The 18509-nt window shown below is 39.3% G+C and overlaps 4 protein-coding genes across 4 annotated transcripts; 2 read left to right on the forward strand and 2 right to left on the reverse strand.

Annotated features, from left to right (window-relative positions):
- The first annotated feature begins 1200 nt into the window (after positions 1-1200).
- LOC141811646 (dihydroceramide fatty acyl 2-hydroxylase FAH1-like) lies at positions 1201-3910 on the forward strand. The gene is made up of 8 exons (XM_074699668.1): positions 1201-1289; positions 2135-2212; positions 2499-2591; positions 2668-2864; positions 2958-3063; positions 3153-3299; positions 3389-3508; positions 3610-3910. The coding sequence occupies exons 2-7, from the start codon at positions 2162-2164 to the stop codon at positions 3506-3508; spliced, it is 714 nt and encodes a 237-aa protein (XP_074555769.1). The 5' UTR covers positions 1201-1289; positions 2135-2161; the 3' UTR covers positions 3610-3910.
- Positions 3911-4411: 501 nt separating this feature from the next.
- LOC141811605 (putative beta-1,3-galactosyltransferase 12) lies at positions 4412-8949 on the reverse strand. Its single transcript, XM_074699625.1, has 7 exons — positions 8476-8949; positions 6126-6278; positions 5960-6042; positions 5789-5888; positions 5577-5690; positions 4976-5118; positions 4412-4745 (listed from the first exon to the last, which is right to left on the reverse strand). The coding sequence occupies exons 1-7, from the start codon at positions 8913-8915 to the stop codon at positions 4642-4644; spliced, it is 1137 nt and encodes a 378-aa protein (XP_074555726.1). The 5' UTR covers positions 8916-8949; the 3' UTR covers positions 4412-4641.
- A 15-nt stretch (positions 8950-8964) lies between these two features.
- LOC141811604 (UDP-glycosyltransferase 82A1-like) lies at positions 8965-10732 on the reverse strand. The gene is made up of 2 exons (XM_074699624.1): positions 10216-10732; positions 8965-10075 (listed from the first exon to the last, which is right to left on the reverse strand). Exons 1-2 carry the CDS (start codon positions 10721-10723, stop codon positions 9156-9158), a joined length of 1428 nt encoding a protein of 475 aa, XP_074555725.1. The 5' UTR covers positions 10724-10732; the 3' UTR covers positions 8965-9155.
- Positions 10733-13648: 2916 nt separating this feature from the next.
- On the forward strand, positions 13649-17683 carry LOC141811789 (uncharacterized). Its single transcript, XM_074699844.1, has 7 exons — positions 13649-13835; positions 14764-14794; positions 14878-14896; positions 15361-15461; positions 16198-16296; positions 16566-16741; positions 17385-17683. The coding sequence occupies exons 1-7, from the start codon at positions 13671-13673 to the stop codon at positions 17469-17471; spliced, it is 678 nt and encodes a 225-aa protein (XP_074555945.1). The 5' UTR covers positions 13649-13670; the 3' UTR covers positions 17472-17683.
- Positions 17684-18509: the final 826 nt, after the last annotated feature.

An 18509-nucleotide genomic window follows, 5' to 3' on the forward strand; every position in this document is an offset into this window, starting at 1 on the left:
TTTCCTTTCCTTTCTCCATCCACGATTTTGAGCAAATAAACTGGGCATTAGATTGATAGAATATTGACACGTAAATAAATAATAAAATTCTAGCATATCATGAATTTTGTAAACCTTGCTGTAGCAGAATTACAAAGATACATGATGGAGACAAGTGACAATCTCCATTTGGAAAATTAAAGCATGTTTATGAGTCTTTTATATTTCTTATGTGTCTTTATGAGTCTTTTGTATTTTTGACGAATCCATCTACTAGTATTTATATTTCCTATATATCTTTTGTGAATCCTAATAAATGTGTGTACCATTATAATGTTGAGATATGAAATAGATATCAAAATTTTAAAAGTTCTCTTAGATTGTGTGATGCAATCCCTATGATGTGATGCCTAAAACCCCTTAGATTTGATACCTAAGTTTCTATAATCCTTTATGACTTCATTACAAATTTCTACAACACTCAATCTCTTCTTGTGCTACATCAATAAAAGAAACTAAAAGCCTTAAATGTTGTTAGATTGATAATATTATAGAAATTTAATTATTCCATTTATTATATTTGTATAAGCATATATTATTATTTAATTTCTATTTCATCACTAATGATTTAATAATAATAAAAAACATGTTAATGCTACTAAAGACTTGCACATGTTATTATACTTTTTTTTTGTAACTAACAGGAAAAATTGGGTTAAAATGACAACTTAAATGCACCTTCTAAGATAGGTTATATTTTTAAAAATATAATTTATATGATCTAAAATTAATTAAAACTTTGAAAAAAAAAGTTAAATTTTATAATATAAAATTTTATTAAAATTAATCTGCAACACCTATTTACGTTTTCAAATTATATCGTAAGATTCCCTGGGCCCGGCCAGGAAAGGCACCACGCTAACGTTAGCTTGATCCTCCGGTTCACGAATTTGGTCCAGCCGCTGCCAGCCTGTCACACTCGTCGCATGTGCGGCATTCCGTGATATGACGCCGGTTTATTATCGACCGTATCGGAACCGTTACCGTGATTATGACGGACGGCATCCGGTCGAGGATGATGGAGCGGTTCACGTCGCATCCGTAGAATTCGTTGGAACTGACGGCGGCGATTCAATTTCGGAACCGAACTCGCCAAAAACAGCAACTGCAACGCATATAAGACAGCTTCCAGCCCCTTCGTCTTCCCCGTCCGTTCTCCTCGCCTCTTCTCCTTCGCTTGGCGACGCCGAGAGGAAGAGGAGAGCTCGGAAGGTGATTTCTAGGGTTCCCACACCCGTCTTATTGTTTTGGTACGTGGATTCCTTGCTGTGCCTGTTCCTTTTTTTCATCATTCGATCTAACATTGGATTTGCCCTTTTCGTTTCTCTTTCGTGTCGTTTTTTTTTTTTTTTTTTTGCGATCTGATCTTGTTTTGATCACTTGTGGTTTTTTATCTGGTCTGAATGGCAGCCGTCCGACGACGTTTTTTGCCTGTGGAGATTTTGTTTGCTCTTAATTAAGGAGAAGTAGATCTGTCTCTTTGCTTTGATAATGTGGTTAGGATTTCTGGAGATTTTTTTCATTTATGGTCCTTTGCAGTACGATTCCGCTTCTCTCCCTTTGGTGCCATTCTTCTCAGTTTTATGATTGTCTCAAACTTTTGCTGTTTAAATGAGAAACTTAGTTGATTAATCCCGGTTGTGCTACCTTTTGAAATTGCTATTGAGCGTGACTAACATGTAAGCATTGCTTGAAGAGGTATAATGTTAGACATGCTGGGACTAAAACAACATCGATAATGGGTGTCCATATGTTTAGTTTGGTCAGTAGAAATTTGCTTACAGGATTGTTAGATGCATCATATACACCGAGTTAGATTTGTGGTTCTCTTTCAGCATTAGACCTTTGAAGATCTAGAAAGTTTGATTGGTTAATATATTCAGGTTTTAATTTTAGTATGATTAGTAATTATTTCATTATCTTAGTATATTAGGTTCCATTAGCATATGTGATGAAAGAAATGATTGCTAGATTTGCAGCAGGCTTTCACTTCTACTTGTTCCTTTGCTAGATATTTGCACATCTTTTCCGTATAATCCATTATTGAACGCCTTGATTCTTCTTATGGTATGACTTATCAGCTATATATTTGCAGTGTTTTTAAGTAATATAAAGCACCAAAATGGTTGCACAGGAGTTCACTGTTGATTTGAAAAAGCCTCTCGTTTTCCAGGTGCAATTCTCTAAAGTTTCTTTTCTTGTTTTCTTTTGTGGTAGCTAGGATCTTTAACATCAGCTACTAGCAAATGATGAATATGTCTTATTCTCTCATCTACCCCAAATGTGTGTTGGAAAATTTTCATCTTTCTCTTCACAAATGGGTATAGCATCAACATTAAATGTGTTCTTCTTTAACTCATCATAGAAATATATTCTATGCCTTTATTTATTATTTGGCACTTCATGTTTTGCATTAATAGTCAAACTGGGTACTAATTAAGCTGTTGCAAACATTTTAGGTTGGCCATCTAGAAGAAGCTTATCGAGAATGGGTTCATCAGCCTATAGTCAGCAAGGAAGGCCCGCGCTTCTTTCAAAATGAAATCTTGGAGGTAATACACAATTCGTATTTACCAGCACACACAATTTTTTTTGGTCTATTCTAATCACCTGCTTTTCATTTACCAGTTCTTAACACGGACAGTCTGGTGGGCAGTTCCTGTGATATGGCTGCCGGTTGTTTGTTGGTGTTTAGCAATGTCTGTGCAAAGGGGCATTACACTCCCTCTGTTGTCTTTGATGGTAGTCACTGGAATACTTCTATGGACCTTGACCGAGTACACTTTGCATCGCTTCGTTTTCCACATCGAAACTAAAAGCTATTGGTAGGTGTAACAATAAGAATGACAGCTTCCAGAGCAGTTAGATTGATATATAACTCGATTGAGATTAATGAAACCACCATAACTGTGCTACAGGGGAAACACTCTACATTATCTTCTTCATGGTTGCCATCACAAACATCCCATGGATGGACTGCGACTAGTTTTCCCCCCTGCTGCTACAGCTATTTTATGTCTACCAGTAAGTTTACTCAGTCATTGTTGAATGCAAAAGTATGTTTTCTTCGAATTTGAAATTAGTAACGGTTATTTTCAATATTTTTTTTCTAGTTCTGGAATCTTGTTAAATTAATCAGCTCTCCGACATTAGCTCCTGCCTTGTTCGGAGGTGGGTTGTTGGGTTATGTTATTTATGACTGCACTCACTACTATCTGCACCATGGACAACCTACCAGAAAGCATGGGATAAACTTGAAGGTTTGTATAATCACAATTACATCCAAGGAATGCTTGACTTTGTTTTGGCAATTCAATCGGTCGGTAAATGGTTCCTTTTTCTATTGCAGCGGTATCATCTGAATCATCACTTCAGGATCCAAAACAAGGGCTTCGGAATAACTTCTTCATTATGGGATATTATCTTTGGTACATTGCCTTCAAAAAAATCACCTTCTAAGACCACTTAGGTAATTAATATCCAGTGTCCAAAAAAAAAATTTTAATTGTCAATCTTAGATTCTAAAATAGTGTCCGTGTTTCCTAACTGATTTAGCTTCTTGCTTTATAGCTCTGTTGCAGATTCCATTAGTAATCTTTCTGCCGCTGGTTCTATTTTTGGTTCCCAAGATCACAACTTGGCAACGAGGCATTGAGCTCTACGGAAACTAGTTTTGTGTTCTCATGGCATTCATGTGCATCCTGTGTACTTCACATTCTGTTGCATTGGTAGTTGTATTGATCTTGAATAGTCAAGTCTTATTCTAATTCTTCTCATGCAAAAAAATTCATCATTTGTACAACGGCGTTGACCTAGTTTGTAATTTTGTATGAGGCAGAACTTTTGCAATCATCCAGTAATGTTCTAACGATCTTCTTCTTTCACTATATTCAAGTTGGTGCTGTTAGAAGCTATTTTTTTCTGAATCACTTTGGTTTATGTTCAGAATTGTCAAATGACTTTACCTATAGCAGGGGCAGATTAATCCAACAGATTGAAAATTTTTCATTCCAAAACGGATTGCGAATTAAACGAATCAATTCAAATATGTTAAAAAATAAATAAATATAAAAAATAAAAAATAAATAAATTTATATTATAATTTAAATTGATTGAGTTGAATTTGAATTGAATTTGTTAAAAAATAAAAAATTAAAAAAATTTTAAATTTAAATATATGAAGTTGAAATTTTTAAATTTGAATTATAATTTAGATAGATCAAATTCATTATTCTCATTTAAATTTATTTTAAAATGAATTAAAATTTCAAATTTATCCGTATAAAATCCAATTTAAATCGGAATATATTTACGTTGGATGACCTCCTTATTCTGTTCTTGAACTTGATGATCCTGTAGCTTTACACCATGATTTAGCGTGCTCACCACATACCCAAAACAAATACATTATAAAAATGCACGGCAGAGTTTACATGTACTCCCAGGGATGGACACTGTGGCAGCAGTTAATTACATCACGTATCGAAGTAAACAAAAAGGTCGATGCTATGCTTGACGAAATGTGCCTCTGGCATTTGTGTTGTCAATAATGTAACACGTGATCACGAGTATATTGTCAGAAAAATTGCTTGAAGCAACGCCCTAGCGCTCATCATCGTCCTCGTCTTCTGGAGGCAACGTGGAGCTGTTTGAGCAACTGCTGATATTGTGAAGCTCCATCAATTTGTCCTGAAGGTTGCAGGGATCTGCCATTATTTCCCCAAATGTTATTATTGTATATCATCTTTTATTTCCTTTTTCCAAAGAGCCGAAATGCCAAGCCATAGAATTGGCCAATGTATAGTTGCATGTTAGATATACAAAGAGAAGTATATGGTGTCGATGGTTAATTTGTAACTAGACAAAGCATTGGAACTGGGAATGAATCAAGTCTACTGACAAAACCAAACGAGTGAAATCTGATAGACTAACATACCTAAGCATCTTGGGTTGCTCCAGACAGCAATAGATGTGGGACTGCATATGGGCTCACACAGAGCTTTATTATCTTCATGATCGACATTCATGGCGAGCATCCATGAACCAATGGTGACATCCTCATTATTGAAAAACCTCAAACTGAAAGATTTAGAGTTTAGTCAAGTACAATCAGGAACAGCAAAATAAATCATGCTGCTCAACTTTCAAAAAGGAAAAAATAAAGTGAGAAGAAATTGTGTCAGCATCATGAAAATTTTACACAAAAATGGTGTGATTTAGATGAAGCAAATTGCAAATCCAAAGAAGTCATATCCCGCAGCAACAGCAGGTTACTTTTTTTTTTTTTTTTTTTTTTCTAGTGACAGTGTGCATTTTATTACGGAATTACAACATGAAATGGCCATATTTGTTTATGGATGTTCTAAAATTGAGCTGAAAATGCAAAATCAAAAAACAGCTTTAGTATGACTTCAGAACAAAAATATAATTTAGTGATATTTTCTGCATGAAGAAAGAACATGGAAAGAAATTCATTGAAGTATATTAATTCATCATTAACCATCAACACTTCTGAAGGGATACAACGAACAACTAACCTATCATTCCTGGCATTTACCAAAAAAGCTACAGTATCAGCAGAGAGAGCATATATTGGGCCATGAGCATGGAGAAAGTATTCCTCGCCGATCAACTTGCCTGAGCTTTCATACCTGCGGTTTGACAACTATTATTCTGGAGAAGAGGCATTCACTCTATCATAAATACCAAAACATGAAGCTCAAAGAAATTATTCTGCAGTAGCATCTACCATTTCATATCTGGGTCTGTGATTACTGGGCCTTTTTTCATGCAACCAATATAACTAAGACGATGTGCTCGATCCTTTGCAAGAAGTGTAGCAAGTCGGTCTGATTAAAACTAAAGGAAATTGTCAGATAATAGGAATAACTTCAATAATACTTGAAACAAAATAGCTTACCTGGCCGCAAATATATATCATCATCAGCTTTCACATAAAACTCTGCATCAAAAAGGTCGGAAGCTGCTTTGAAAAATTCTAACCTAGAAAATAGGAATCATGTTAACTATCATGGATCTGCTGAAACCAAGAACAAAATAATATACTGAAACACATGGCTTCTCACGTCTTATGGGGCAAATTCAAGTTATCTTCATCAGCATCTATAAGAAGGAAGTCATGGTGTATGTCTATTTCCTTTCGCAGAGTTGTCATATTCTTCGAATCTTTTGTCCACCCAATCACAAATCTAAGAGCCAATCCAGTATCACGATCCAAGCTGCAACAAGAGTTTTTCTCATATGATGACAGCTCTAATATATGACGGAAAGGGAATCTTAGATGTGCATTACTTTGATATATCTAATTAGTTAACTTTATTCTAGAAAATTTCTCTATCAAACCCAAAATGACCCATGATCTCCTATACGAAAACAAGGTACTGATGTTAGGTAGAACTCTGCAAGGCATTACTGTTTTTAAGTTTCAACTACTTCTCGTGACATGATAGTAGTTAAAGCAGTTCCAGAATTAGTGGGCAGCAACGGATCACATACCATCAAGCTGGTGTATTCCATACACTTCAATTGCTACTTATTGCAGTATACTAGTTGATAGGGTAGAAACCCAAAGCCGCCATGTAGCCTAGATTTGGAACGATGTGGAGCTATTAGGCAAGATCAAAGAGGATTAGACAAAATTTGAAGAGTAGATAGTTGGCAACTTCAGTCTCAGATCCCGATCTCGACGTCTACTAGATCTCATGCGCCAACCTCACCTTAGCCTCGGCTACCAACCTAGACATCTACTGAATCTCATGCACCGACCTCACCTCAATCTCAAGTCCCAACCTCGTCGTCTACTAAATCTCATGCGCCAACCTCACCTTAGTCTCAAGTCCCAACCTCGTTGTCTACTAAATCTCATGCGTCAACCTCACCTCAACTTCAGATCTCAACCTCGACCTCTACGAGATCTCATGCGCTGGCCTCACCTCAGGTCTCAGGTCCCAACCACGGGCTTTACTAGATCTCATGCGTCGACCTCATGCTGGTCTCAGGTCCCAACCCCGATCTCATGTGCCTATTTCATTTCGGTCTCGAGTCTTAACCTTAGCGTTTACTAGATCTCATACGTCGACCTCATCTCGGTCTCGGGTCCCTACCTCGACGTCTGCTGGATCTCATACACCGACCTCATCCCGATCTCGGATCTCAACCTCGATCTTATGCGCCAACCTCATCCCGGTCTCGGATCTTTCGTCATCCACTTCTAGGTAGGTCTATAAAGCTGATTCATCCATAAGATCAAGAACCCCTGAAACTGTTTCTCTCGGAGAACAAAAAAAATATCTCGGAAAACATAGACAACTGGAACGCATAAATCGGAATATAACATAAACGGAAACATGCCTTTTGGAACATATCTTAAGCGGATGCATGTTTCAGAGATTGGATACATTGACAACTCTATAAAAAGTTGTCCATACCCATGGGCACAGGTATGCACACACAATCCTAATTTCTCCAAGTCCTTAAATTTCTTCCTCTTGCAGAATCCTAATTTGAGCGTCAAAATGGCTTGTCAGGATCCACCCCCGGTGTCATTTTAACTCTTTTTCGGAGTACTTTTCAGGTCATTTCATCCTTTCCGACGACTATCTCCGAGGAGCGTGCACATCAGCCCGTTCGTTGACCAGTAGCTTGATCATTCATGGTATTTGGCCGGAACACTAGTATTAATGTAGTCAATGAGTATAGGTACAATACGGTTAGATAATCTCAATATCCATCTAAAGAACTATGTTGAAACAGAAAAAGTTCATTGCAAAAGATAACCATAAAAGATAATGACAAATTTTGTAAAATTGCTGTGATGCAAACAAAGAATTGAAGAAAAATAATAAACATGCATTTGTAAGTGATTTTACTAATTTTCCGATTTTAAGTGTCAGTTTCTTTTAATTTGATAGTAAAGTGTTTAGCCACGATGTACCAGTAGGCAGCAGCTAAACAGTGAGCTCATGAAACACTCTTGAGTTCTCTCGCCCTCTTTGACTTATAACTCTGGTGTTTCATCTGCCCTAAAACTAAAATTGCGAACATCCTTATAGGCCTGAAAGAAGATCCTCTTTCATTGATCCACATTTAACACTGTTATCCCGTCATCTCCAAATTCAAGAACTCATACAACTAGACACCGATAAAAAGCAACATGCTAAGAATTTCGCAGCTCAGGATTCAAAATAACAAAAAAATTCAAATATCCCTCAACCCCCACTTTAATCCACATTTAGACCTGATAGTTCATCAGCTCAAGATCGAAGATCGCAAACTAAGTCGATTGTTAACAGACAAGAATCGAATTCCACATTGATGTTAAAAATTAGTGATCTATCAGATCTACGTTCAAGATCAGACACCATATATCAAAGACTCAAGCGGGTAAGCAGAGATTTAGAAGAGAAGAGATCTTACCGCCACAAGGCGTCGGAATCAGAGGGGAACCAGGTACCACGTAGCGCATCGCGACGATCTGCCGCCGAAAACCCAGTATAGACGCCGACCACTGCGAGCGCCTTCGGCCTCTGCGCCACGACCTCCTCCTCCCGGCCGGCGGCGGCGAGGGACTTGGATCTGAAAGTACGTAGGGTGTCCTCGGCACGCCCACATCGGAATACAGTGACGATCCGCGGAGGCCGACGGAGTGCAGCGGCCGCGAATGCGATCCCGGAGACACCGACTGCAACGCAGGCGGCGGCGATGATGAGGACGAGGGCGAGGACGCGACGTGAGGGGACCGTAGAGCTAGTGGGGAGGAAGACGGGGGATTTGGACGGCGGCTTCCTCTTCTTCTTCAGGAGGTCGTCGTCGTCGTCGACGAAGTCGTAGGCGCTGGAGTGGTGGTGCTGTGGCATTTCCGTAATTAACGCGAGTAATTATCAGCTATTAGAGAGTTCGCCGGCGTTCAGTTCAGTGGTTGGGACGGTTTTATTTACAAGTATTAATGGGCCGTTCCGGGCCGGAAACAAACCGGTCGAACCTCATGAATTGAAGTCTGGTTCGGATTCAAATCATTCTCCATCGGTGAAAAATCCCAAAGTCAAAAGTCAAAGTCATAGTCAAACCCACGAACAAAACGAGCGTCGATCGATCTCCTATTGCATGTTCTGCTTCATCTGATCTAAGAAACACTGCAGATTTCCCACGGCTTCCGAACTCCCTTCACCATCCCCCATGACTCTCCTCCTCAGCCGCTCCACGCTCGCCTGCATCTCCTCGCCCTCGTCGCTCTCCATCGCCCTCCTGATGCCGTCCTCGACGGCGGACCTCCCGGCGCCGTCGAGCATGGCGCCGATGCCCCACACCTTGACGATGAACGCGGCGTTCACAAACTGGTCCCCGGCGACCGGGTGGCACAGCAGCCTCTTCTCGTACTGTATCGCCTCCAAGGTCGAGTTCCACCCGCAGTGCGTGAGGTAGCACCCCACGGCCGGGCTCCGCAGCACCTCCTCCTGCGGCGCCCAGCTCACGATCTTCCCCGGTAGGTTCCCCGGGAACCCGCGCGGAAGCCCGGCCCGCCAGGAGTCGCCCTCCTTCAGCACCCACAGGAACGGCCGGCCGGCGGCCTCGAGCCCCAACGCAATCTCGGCGATACTTTCCGGCGAGAGCGGCGCCACCCAGCTGCCGAACGACACGTAGACGACGGAGCCGGGAGGGTGCTGCTGCAGCCAGCGCAGGCAGCTGCGGTCTGCTTCCCACATGCTGATGTTGGTGGTGCGGTGGGCGAGCATCAAGGGGCCAATCGGCAGAGGCCGCGGGTGGTGCTGGTGGGAGCTCTGCTCACGTTGATGACCTGCCTCGTCGGGGAAGGAGTTCACCAGCAGATACTGCACAGATTTGGCCCGTTCCAGGACTCGTAGCCAGAAGATGAACCGCGACCGCTGGGTGGCAGGGTTGCCCACCAGCCATGGCAGCTCCTTGGTGCTCAGCTTGGCTTGCCCCGACAGGGTCAGTGACTCCTCTGCCACCACTTGCTCTTGCTGGCTGTACTCGGCCTGATGGTTCAGAGGACTTCCTATATAATTTTTATAAAATTAGTGATCAAATTAACATGTTTTTCACTCGATATTACAGTTCATAATTTTATGACGGTCAAAATATAATATTTTTTAAATTGTAGGGGGTGAAACAAAAGAGTCACAAATGGATAGATACCGTATTCAGAGATGAGGCCTCTGTGAATCAGCTCAGGGATGGCGGAGATGATACGGAAAGTGGCGAGCATCGCCGGCCAGAATCCAGCCACGTGGACTCCGCAGCGTTTCGCGACCGGTATCGCCCACGAGGCCAGCAGGTCGACCACCACGCACGCCACCGCAGCTTCTTCTTCTTCTTCTTCCGCCGCCTCCGGCGCCGGAGGCGGCAGCAGCAGCCGCTCCAGGTGCGCCGGCATGTGGTTCTCCATCGCCAGCTCGATGGCCGCGAACTCCGGCGTGGCATCGCCTTCCGCGTCGAGGCCGCTGGGGATCGACACGAACCGGCATCCGCCGCCGGCGCCGGCGGCGGCCACGAGGCGGCGGTGGATGAAGTCCGGCGTGACCACCGTCACGTCGAGCCCGCGTGCATGGAGGAGGCGCGCGAGATGGAGCATGGGGGAGACGTGCCCTTGAGCCGGAAACGGCACCAGGACGATCCGTGATCTTGAGCGGCAGCGCTGCCCCATTTCTGATTTCTGATTTCCTTTTCTCCGATTCCGATCGATCCAAATCGAAGAAACAGCCGCAATTTATAATCTGAACTGGGATCGCAGCCGCGTAAAACTTTTTACAAGTTCATCCATTCAAAGAATGAAATGACACAACTGCCACTCTTATCGAACATATTGATATATAAAGCTTCCAAACCATTACAGGCAAGATGGACTGAAAACACAAGTGGAATCATATATAACAGAATAAGAAATCTGTCCAGAGGAGTTGCCTTCTTAATCAATGTTATGGGACGGTACGACTTGGTCGAATCCAGCCAGAAAGTCAAAGTCTAATCCGGGTAGATGACATATCAGATTGAAGGTAGACTCGATTTTATGTCCCGATCTGATACTCGACCCTCAATTCCGACTGGAACCCAAACCCCTGATCTAGAGTCCCGCTCTCGTGCGGTAGCCCGCTCGGAGCTTCAATGCTGCTCTGCCCGAACCCCCAACTCGATCGTTTCACCCTTTGTAGTCCATTCAGCCCTGACCCCCCGAGTGCAGTAGGAAGGGCAGTTTAGGTCGGGATCCCGACCCGACCAGGGATACGCCCCTTATTTGGGAATGCACAGTCAGTCGATCTCTCTCCCGAGATCTGCGTCTACACTCGAGGCCGAGCTCCGACTCCAGGAGCTCCACTCAGCCGTATTCCAACCCAATCCCCAACTCACCCTGATTTAGCATCCTGCTCAGTACTAGACCGATTCCACTTCTTTTTCCTCCGTCAGTTAATTCGCCTCTAGGAGGATGAAGGTAATTATGTGATCCTGTTCCCCTACTTGGGTGGCCTAACGACCTAGTGTGATAATGCATGACACGACTTGTCACTATTATGACCATGATGGGATACTTTCCTCATCCGGATTGGACGTATCTTTTGATAAAATCTTTACACACGGATATTTCCCTTAATTAAGGATAAGGCAGATCTGTAACATTCTCTCACCCTCACTTATATAACTTTCATTTTTTTCACAGATCCAGATATGCATACATCTTCACAAGATCCCTCTAATTAAATTTTTCCTCTTCTCTCATTCTGCTGACTGACTTGAACGTTAGAGTGGTCGAATTAGGACACCACTGGTCTCCCTACTCACTGTCCTAATGTTTGCAGGATCGCAGGGTCCATCATCTCCTTTCTCTTCGTGAAGTCAACCTTGATACTGGATGGCAGGTGAGAGGCAATCTCAACAAAACAATCAGAATCAAATCTGAACAGAGTAATAAATGATATAAATGCATGCATTGCCTCGTTGTTCATCATGTGACGATCGAGATACAAGGCTGCATTAGTTGCTCGTGCTCAAAATCTCCCCTACGACCACAGTGCATAAAGTATCTCTCTAGAACTGGAGGCTGTGACGCGTAAAGTTCCTCAGAATCATTATATAAAGGGTTTTTTTTATTTAATAGAGGTATTTATATCTTTACGCATCTAATTAATCTTTGAGATGTACGATCGATCTTCGATTCTGTGAGAATCCATCGAACATCTTACCCACCGCTGAACAGTCAAAGGTCGGCGCCTGATCTTTTTGATCTCGCGCGTGGATTCTCTAGAATTGACTGTTTCATTGGTACACTATTATTTCCGTGCATGAACATTTGGCTTGGCATTATTATATTGAACTCGCGTTGAGTTGGGTAAGGAAGCACCAATGAGCAGCGCCATTATGTGCCTAAGTATTATTAGCTAGCGTTCACATCGTTGAGTTGTTGGGTGCTTTAGGTGTAATTAATGAGATATATTTATCACACGCCACGTGAAACCACAACACCATTATGTCATCATCACAATTGGAAAATCAAAATTGCCGGGACACAAGATGGTTAGAGATGTGGTTGTCCCAATGGTGCCGTGTAAGACATGGTTACCACTCAAGGTAAGACGATTCAGGTTGTCACTCATCTACAATTTTTCGAGGGGCGTAATCAAAGGATGTTGGACGTCTGGACTGACCGCTGCGTGTACTTTCCGATTTACTCTGGTATCCGATAAGAAACTTCCGTGGAGTCAACCAATCATAGTCAACGATAGTAGACTAACTGAGATATATTTATTTATTTATTTATTTTTTTAAGAGATGTGGTTGAATCTCGACCTCAAAAATTCAATTCAATTCGATGGGATGGTCATAAATGTGGCGGTTGAATGTCGACGTCGAAAGTTCTATTCTTTAATAATGTATTTATCGGACGCATATGATATTAGAAAATCTAATATTGGCCGATTCATTTTCTAGATTTATCTGGTGGTATAATAAATAACTTTAAATATATATATATATAGAATTTTGACATATTAAAGCGTACTAAGTATAAAATAAATAATTTTTTTTAGAATTTAAAATTTAAAATTTAAAATTTAATATTTAATTTAAAGAAAGTAAAAAAAAATTACACTAGGTGTTTAGGGATGATACTCACCAATAGTATTCAACATGATATTTATATATATATAAATCAGGCTGATCAATAATTATCTTATTAAATTTATAAATAAATAAATAAACTTTCAAAATAAACAAATTTATAACATCAAACTTACTCATTAATAAAAAAATTAAAAAATATAAAAATTTCAAATAATTAAATGAACTCAAATTGATATCTTCATAATCTTTTTAAAAAATTAAACCAAACTTAAACAGTATTTCAATGAGTTAATTCATTTTAAATTTAATTTGGATTGGTTCGATTTTTTTATTAAATAAATTTAAATAACATAAAATCAGTCAGGCTTTAAAAAAAATGTTTTCCCATTTATTTATATTGGTCACTGTAATTTTTGAAAATTCGTATTCGCCCTCATAAATCCAATTGTGAGGGCGTAAAAGTGAAAATTGCATTTAAGCCATTGGATGAAGGCATCGTCCAAGCCGGTCCCTTGGGTCACAGTAGACGAGAGGGAGAGATGGCGGCCGAGAAGCCGGAAATTGTACGGAAGGCGGAGATCCTGATTGCGGAAACCATGTGCGGTCGCGACGCTTCTCACGACGCAGCTCACGCTTTTAGAGTGCGGGATGTTGCCCTTTCCCTTGCTAAAGAGGAGGCCTTGAGCCCTTCCTCTCTCGAGATCGTAAGGATCCACTCTTCCATCTTCTCCATCCGCGTCTTTTCTTATTTATATCGTATGCTCACGTTGTTCGTGACCAAGTTTAGGGCTTTAGGATCGATGATAGTTTCACAGGTAGTGTTTATTGTTGGAAGGGATAAAGAATCAGTCCTTTGTGTATAATTAAGCAACTTGTCCTGGAATGTGAACTTGAAATGGGTTTAGGGCACATCAAATCCAGGTAACTTGTTTTCCTATGTGCATCAGTCTTGAATTCTGCTATTCTAATTACTTAATGTGATGAATGTAGACTATCAATGAGTTCCATGCTCATGTAATTCAGTGGTTGCGTATAGACCTTCATATGCATATCTAGTTATGCATTGTTTCACTGCAGACATGTTATTTTAATATTCAATTGGTTCACCTAGACTTGTCTAGCACCTAGCTTTACCCAACTTAGTATCTTTAATTCAAACTCAAAAATTCAACAAAGAGAAAAAAAAAATCTTGATTGAAAAGAATACAGTTAGCATAATGAAATTGGCAATTTATGATGATGTATATCATAAAAAAAGAGAATATGCTTGGGTCATGTATGGTGAGATATTTAATTTCAAAATGTTTGAAAGATGACTGACTATTTTACCAAGAAGAAGCTTCAGATTCATGAAAAATACTAATAGTGAATCATGGCCTGGTGCAAATTAAAAGAGTAAGAAGAGTAATGTTTTCGAGGAATTCAACGATGATTATTTTTCCAAAGAAAAATCACCTATTTTTCTCCTCAATTTGGAAAAGTTTCCATTAAGCACCATCTGCTACGCTTATTATAAGTATTAAGAACTATACCTTGTCAACATTTTTTTTGTTCATGGTAGGTGTAAATTATTTTTGAACAGTTATATTACTATTGGTGCTATGGTAATCACGTATCTTAACTTTTGAATAGGTTGAACTTGCTGCTCTTCTTCATGACATAGGTAACAGTTTATCATTGTTTGTGGAATGTTGGATAAGAGTTTTGTAATTCAACTGAATTTTGCAATTGCTTGTCTTAATGCAGGAGATTACAAGTATACAAAGTAAGTATGATATTTTCTATTACATCTCTCTCTCTCTCTCTCTCTCTCTCTCACACACACACACACACACACAGGTTAGTGGTCATCTATTTCATGATTTCATCGACATTTTTTCATTTAAGATAATTATTTATTTTTATGACTTCTGAACTTAGTTTCTGTTTTGCTGTATTTGTGATGACGATTGCTTTATTGCAAAGTGCAAAAAAAAAATTTCATTTCTATCCTTGCTTGCAATTTTGTTGCTTGAATTTTAAATGGCATTTATTCCCAAGGGCCCAGCATATTGAGGCCCAATACGTTGTTGTAGCGCTGCAGATATTTCTCTTTCCAACCACACAATTACTAGTACTATTGTAATTCCCAATATGGATTAAAATGGATACAAAAGTCCATATTAGCCCATGGACCTCTTTTAAGGATTCCAATGTAGAAAAAGAATTGATAATTTGTACTTTTGTTAGGGATTTGGTGGAGGACACAACCATCATAGAGAAGTTTCTAAAGGAAGAGGGACTCGATGAAAGCAAAAGGGAAAAAATCCTGAGTATTATTAAGAACATGGGTGATCTTTTTCTTCCCTCACTTTGACTTTTTTGCTAGTTGATTATGAACTCAAGTCATGTTATTTTTTGCACAAGACAGGAGAAATATATAGTGATAAAAGAATAATTAACATTATATCCCCCTATCTATGACTCAAAGAACACAAAAGATAAACCATGCATTGACTTCACCTCATCCCACAAAGGATATCCTATAAAGAAAAAAAACTTCAAAAGAAAAGCGCCATCTTCACCTCAATTGAATGTTTTTTTCCTTGAAATAATAGCAAGGCAAAAACTGATAAATTTCATAGACACTTTTCAATCAATAAGCTCTCTAAGAGATATTTAAGTACTCGAGAGTACAAACAGTTGTCTATAATTTTTGTGCTTCTTGAAATTTCATGCTATGAAAACATGATAATTGCATTGCAATCTTTGCCTGAAATCTCTAATTGGTTAGTGAAATGTAAGATCAGGGTTGCAAAAGACAGAATCACACATTCATGATGTTGTGTCGTAAGGTACTGAGAACTAGTTGAGTTGAAGTTCATACTGAACCTGGAATTTGAACTTTTGTCAACTTCTAAACAGCTCTTATAAACTGACTGTTTTATATACTTGTCTACTATGTGAAGCAGTTAGCGTCCCCTTTGGCTTTTCTGATTATTGTTGACTAAACCAACACAACTACAACTAACAACTTTCTATTTTTAACTGCAATTGTTTTACATGGTTTTATTTCCTTATTTACAGGGTTCAAAAATGAAGTTGCCTGCGCATCTTTTTCTAATTCTTCTCTGGAATTCTGCATAGTTCAAGATGCTGACCGTCTCGATGCAATTGGTGCAATTGGTAATTTCTTTTACTTGAGTTCATGCATACCACGTCCCTTGGTGTAATCAATATGGAGTTCTATATTCTAATGTTATCTTTGATGCAATAGTCGCAATGAGCAATAAGTTTGGAGCCCTTTAACATATAATAACTATAAAGATATTCCACTGAGTATAATCAAGATTGATTTAAGTTTATTAGACTTGCTTGCTGATATGCTGACTATGCTTTTGTTGTCATGCTATTTTTCCATGTTTTGTCCTGTTGATTTTGCATGCCTTGGACAGGAGTTGCTCGATGCTTTGTATATGGTGGAAGTAAGAATCATGTAATGTATGACCCTGAGATACCACCTCGTGAGGATTTAACAAAAGAGAAGTATACCATGAAAGATGCAAAGACTACCATCATAAATCATTTTCACGAGAAGCTTTTCAAACTGAAGGATTTGATGAAGACAAAGGTATGAATCTTGTGCGACAGATGAAACAAACACGAGTACTTTTCCAGTAAAGTTTTACTCTATTAATCAACAAATCAACACCTATGTTCCATCTGCATCCTTGGAAAGTATCTTAGTCTAAGATAGGCAAGCAGAGACAGAAGAAAGGATATGGAAATATATATATCATTGCGGGGAGATAAAAAAGATAGAAAAGAGATGATAATTTTAACTTTCCAATTGTTCCATCTTCCTCGCAATACAACTCCTCCCCAGTTTCCTTCTTCGTCTTCTTTCTTCTGCACCCTTCTACAGCCTACTGAATGAGCTGCTTGTTAAACTACCCACTACAAGTGATGCAACCAATCTGGCTAATAATAAGGGCAAATAGATTTTTGGAGATTGGATTAATTCCAGATTGAACATGATTCTTCATAATTCATGCAGCTGCATTTTTTTTCGTTTGAATATGATCACTTTTTCTTTGCACTTGCACTTTTTATTCCACCCATCTTCTGACCTTCATACAATGCTAAGATTGATCATATTATTTGACATATTTTGCAAACTCAAATGGTAGAAAAAGATCTAAATAACTACCAATTTATCCTTGTTAGTTGTTACTGCTGTTTGCCAATACCTCATAATTGGTTGATCTCTATAGGCTGGTAAAAGAAGAGCAGAGAGACGGCACAAGTTTATGGAGGATTTCTTAGCAGAGTTCCATATGGAATGGGACGGGAGAGCTTGACCTGTCGGCTTGTCTTGTATTTTGCTCATTATCTATCAGATTAAACAGGCACCATTTCAGATCGATTATCATTTCTGTGCTTGCCGAAATACAACTATTTGTTCTTGTCGAGAAGATCGTCCAAAGTCCATCAGATTGAGTAATATGACCATCATATTGGATAAGATTGCAGTGACAATGGTTTTCCATGTTGAAATTATTATTATTACATAATCAAGTTGCCGGACATACAGGGTAATTTGAATTGAAATTACAATTGAAATAACTCAGATGTGTGACAAACATTGATCGATTTAAGTGCTGCTATGTGCAAATAGTGTTCACACATAAGTGGGTTTGTGCGATCCAAACCTTAGATTTGTGCGTCCCATAATAAGTCTCAGAGTAAATGCAACTCAACTCTCAATGTGAGAATTATCCATTCACATGGAGTCCACCATTTTGTTCCATTCACGTTTTCCAACATTCCAATCTTTGTTTAACTTAGCAAAAATGTGTATGTTGAATGCAAGAAGCCGATATGAAATAAACAAGAACTACCCCTTTAGCAAATCATTGTTAGTTCAACAAAGGTTCTAGTCTACATCAGTAAAGAGAAAATTAGATGGTTGTTATTTGTTGTTCTTCACGTTTGGGTCACTAGATAAACCCATTTATAACTCATTTTGTTACCCATACACAGTGTTTCATTGAGCAGTTAGGAAGCTTTAGTCCATTGATGATCTCTTTCAATAGAAACTGAAAAAATTAACCAAAGTAAACAAGGCTTTAAGGTTTGTCAATTTTTTAACAAAAATTATTACCAAAGTGGCATAAAGCTTAGCAGTTACCATTTTAACTTCCAATCAATAATAAAAAACAAATTTAATATTTTTTAACTCTAATAAAATAAACGGTACATGGTTGACACGTTATTGTTTGTTGAGTTAATTTAAATCCAGCAAAAAGTGAAATCCACCATCTACGGTTTAACACGGTCGATTTAGATTATCGTAAGGAAGTAAATTGAGAAGCTACAGTTAACTACGACGTAGAAAA

The sequence above is a fragment of the Curcuma longa genome, chromosome 17 (genome assembly GCF_044706935.1).
Source record: "Curcuma longa cultivar G26 ecotype Majalengka, Jawa Barat chromosome 17, ITB_CL_G26_1.1, whole genome shotgun sequence".
In the NCBI taxonomy this organism is placed as follows: domain Eukaryota; kingdom Viridiplantae; phylum Streptophyta; class Magnoliopsida; order Zingiberales; family Zingiberaceae; genus Curcuma; species Curcuma longa.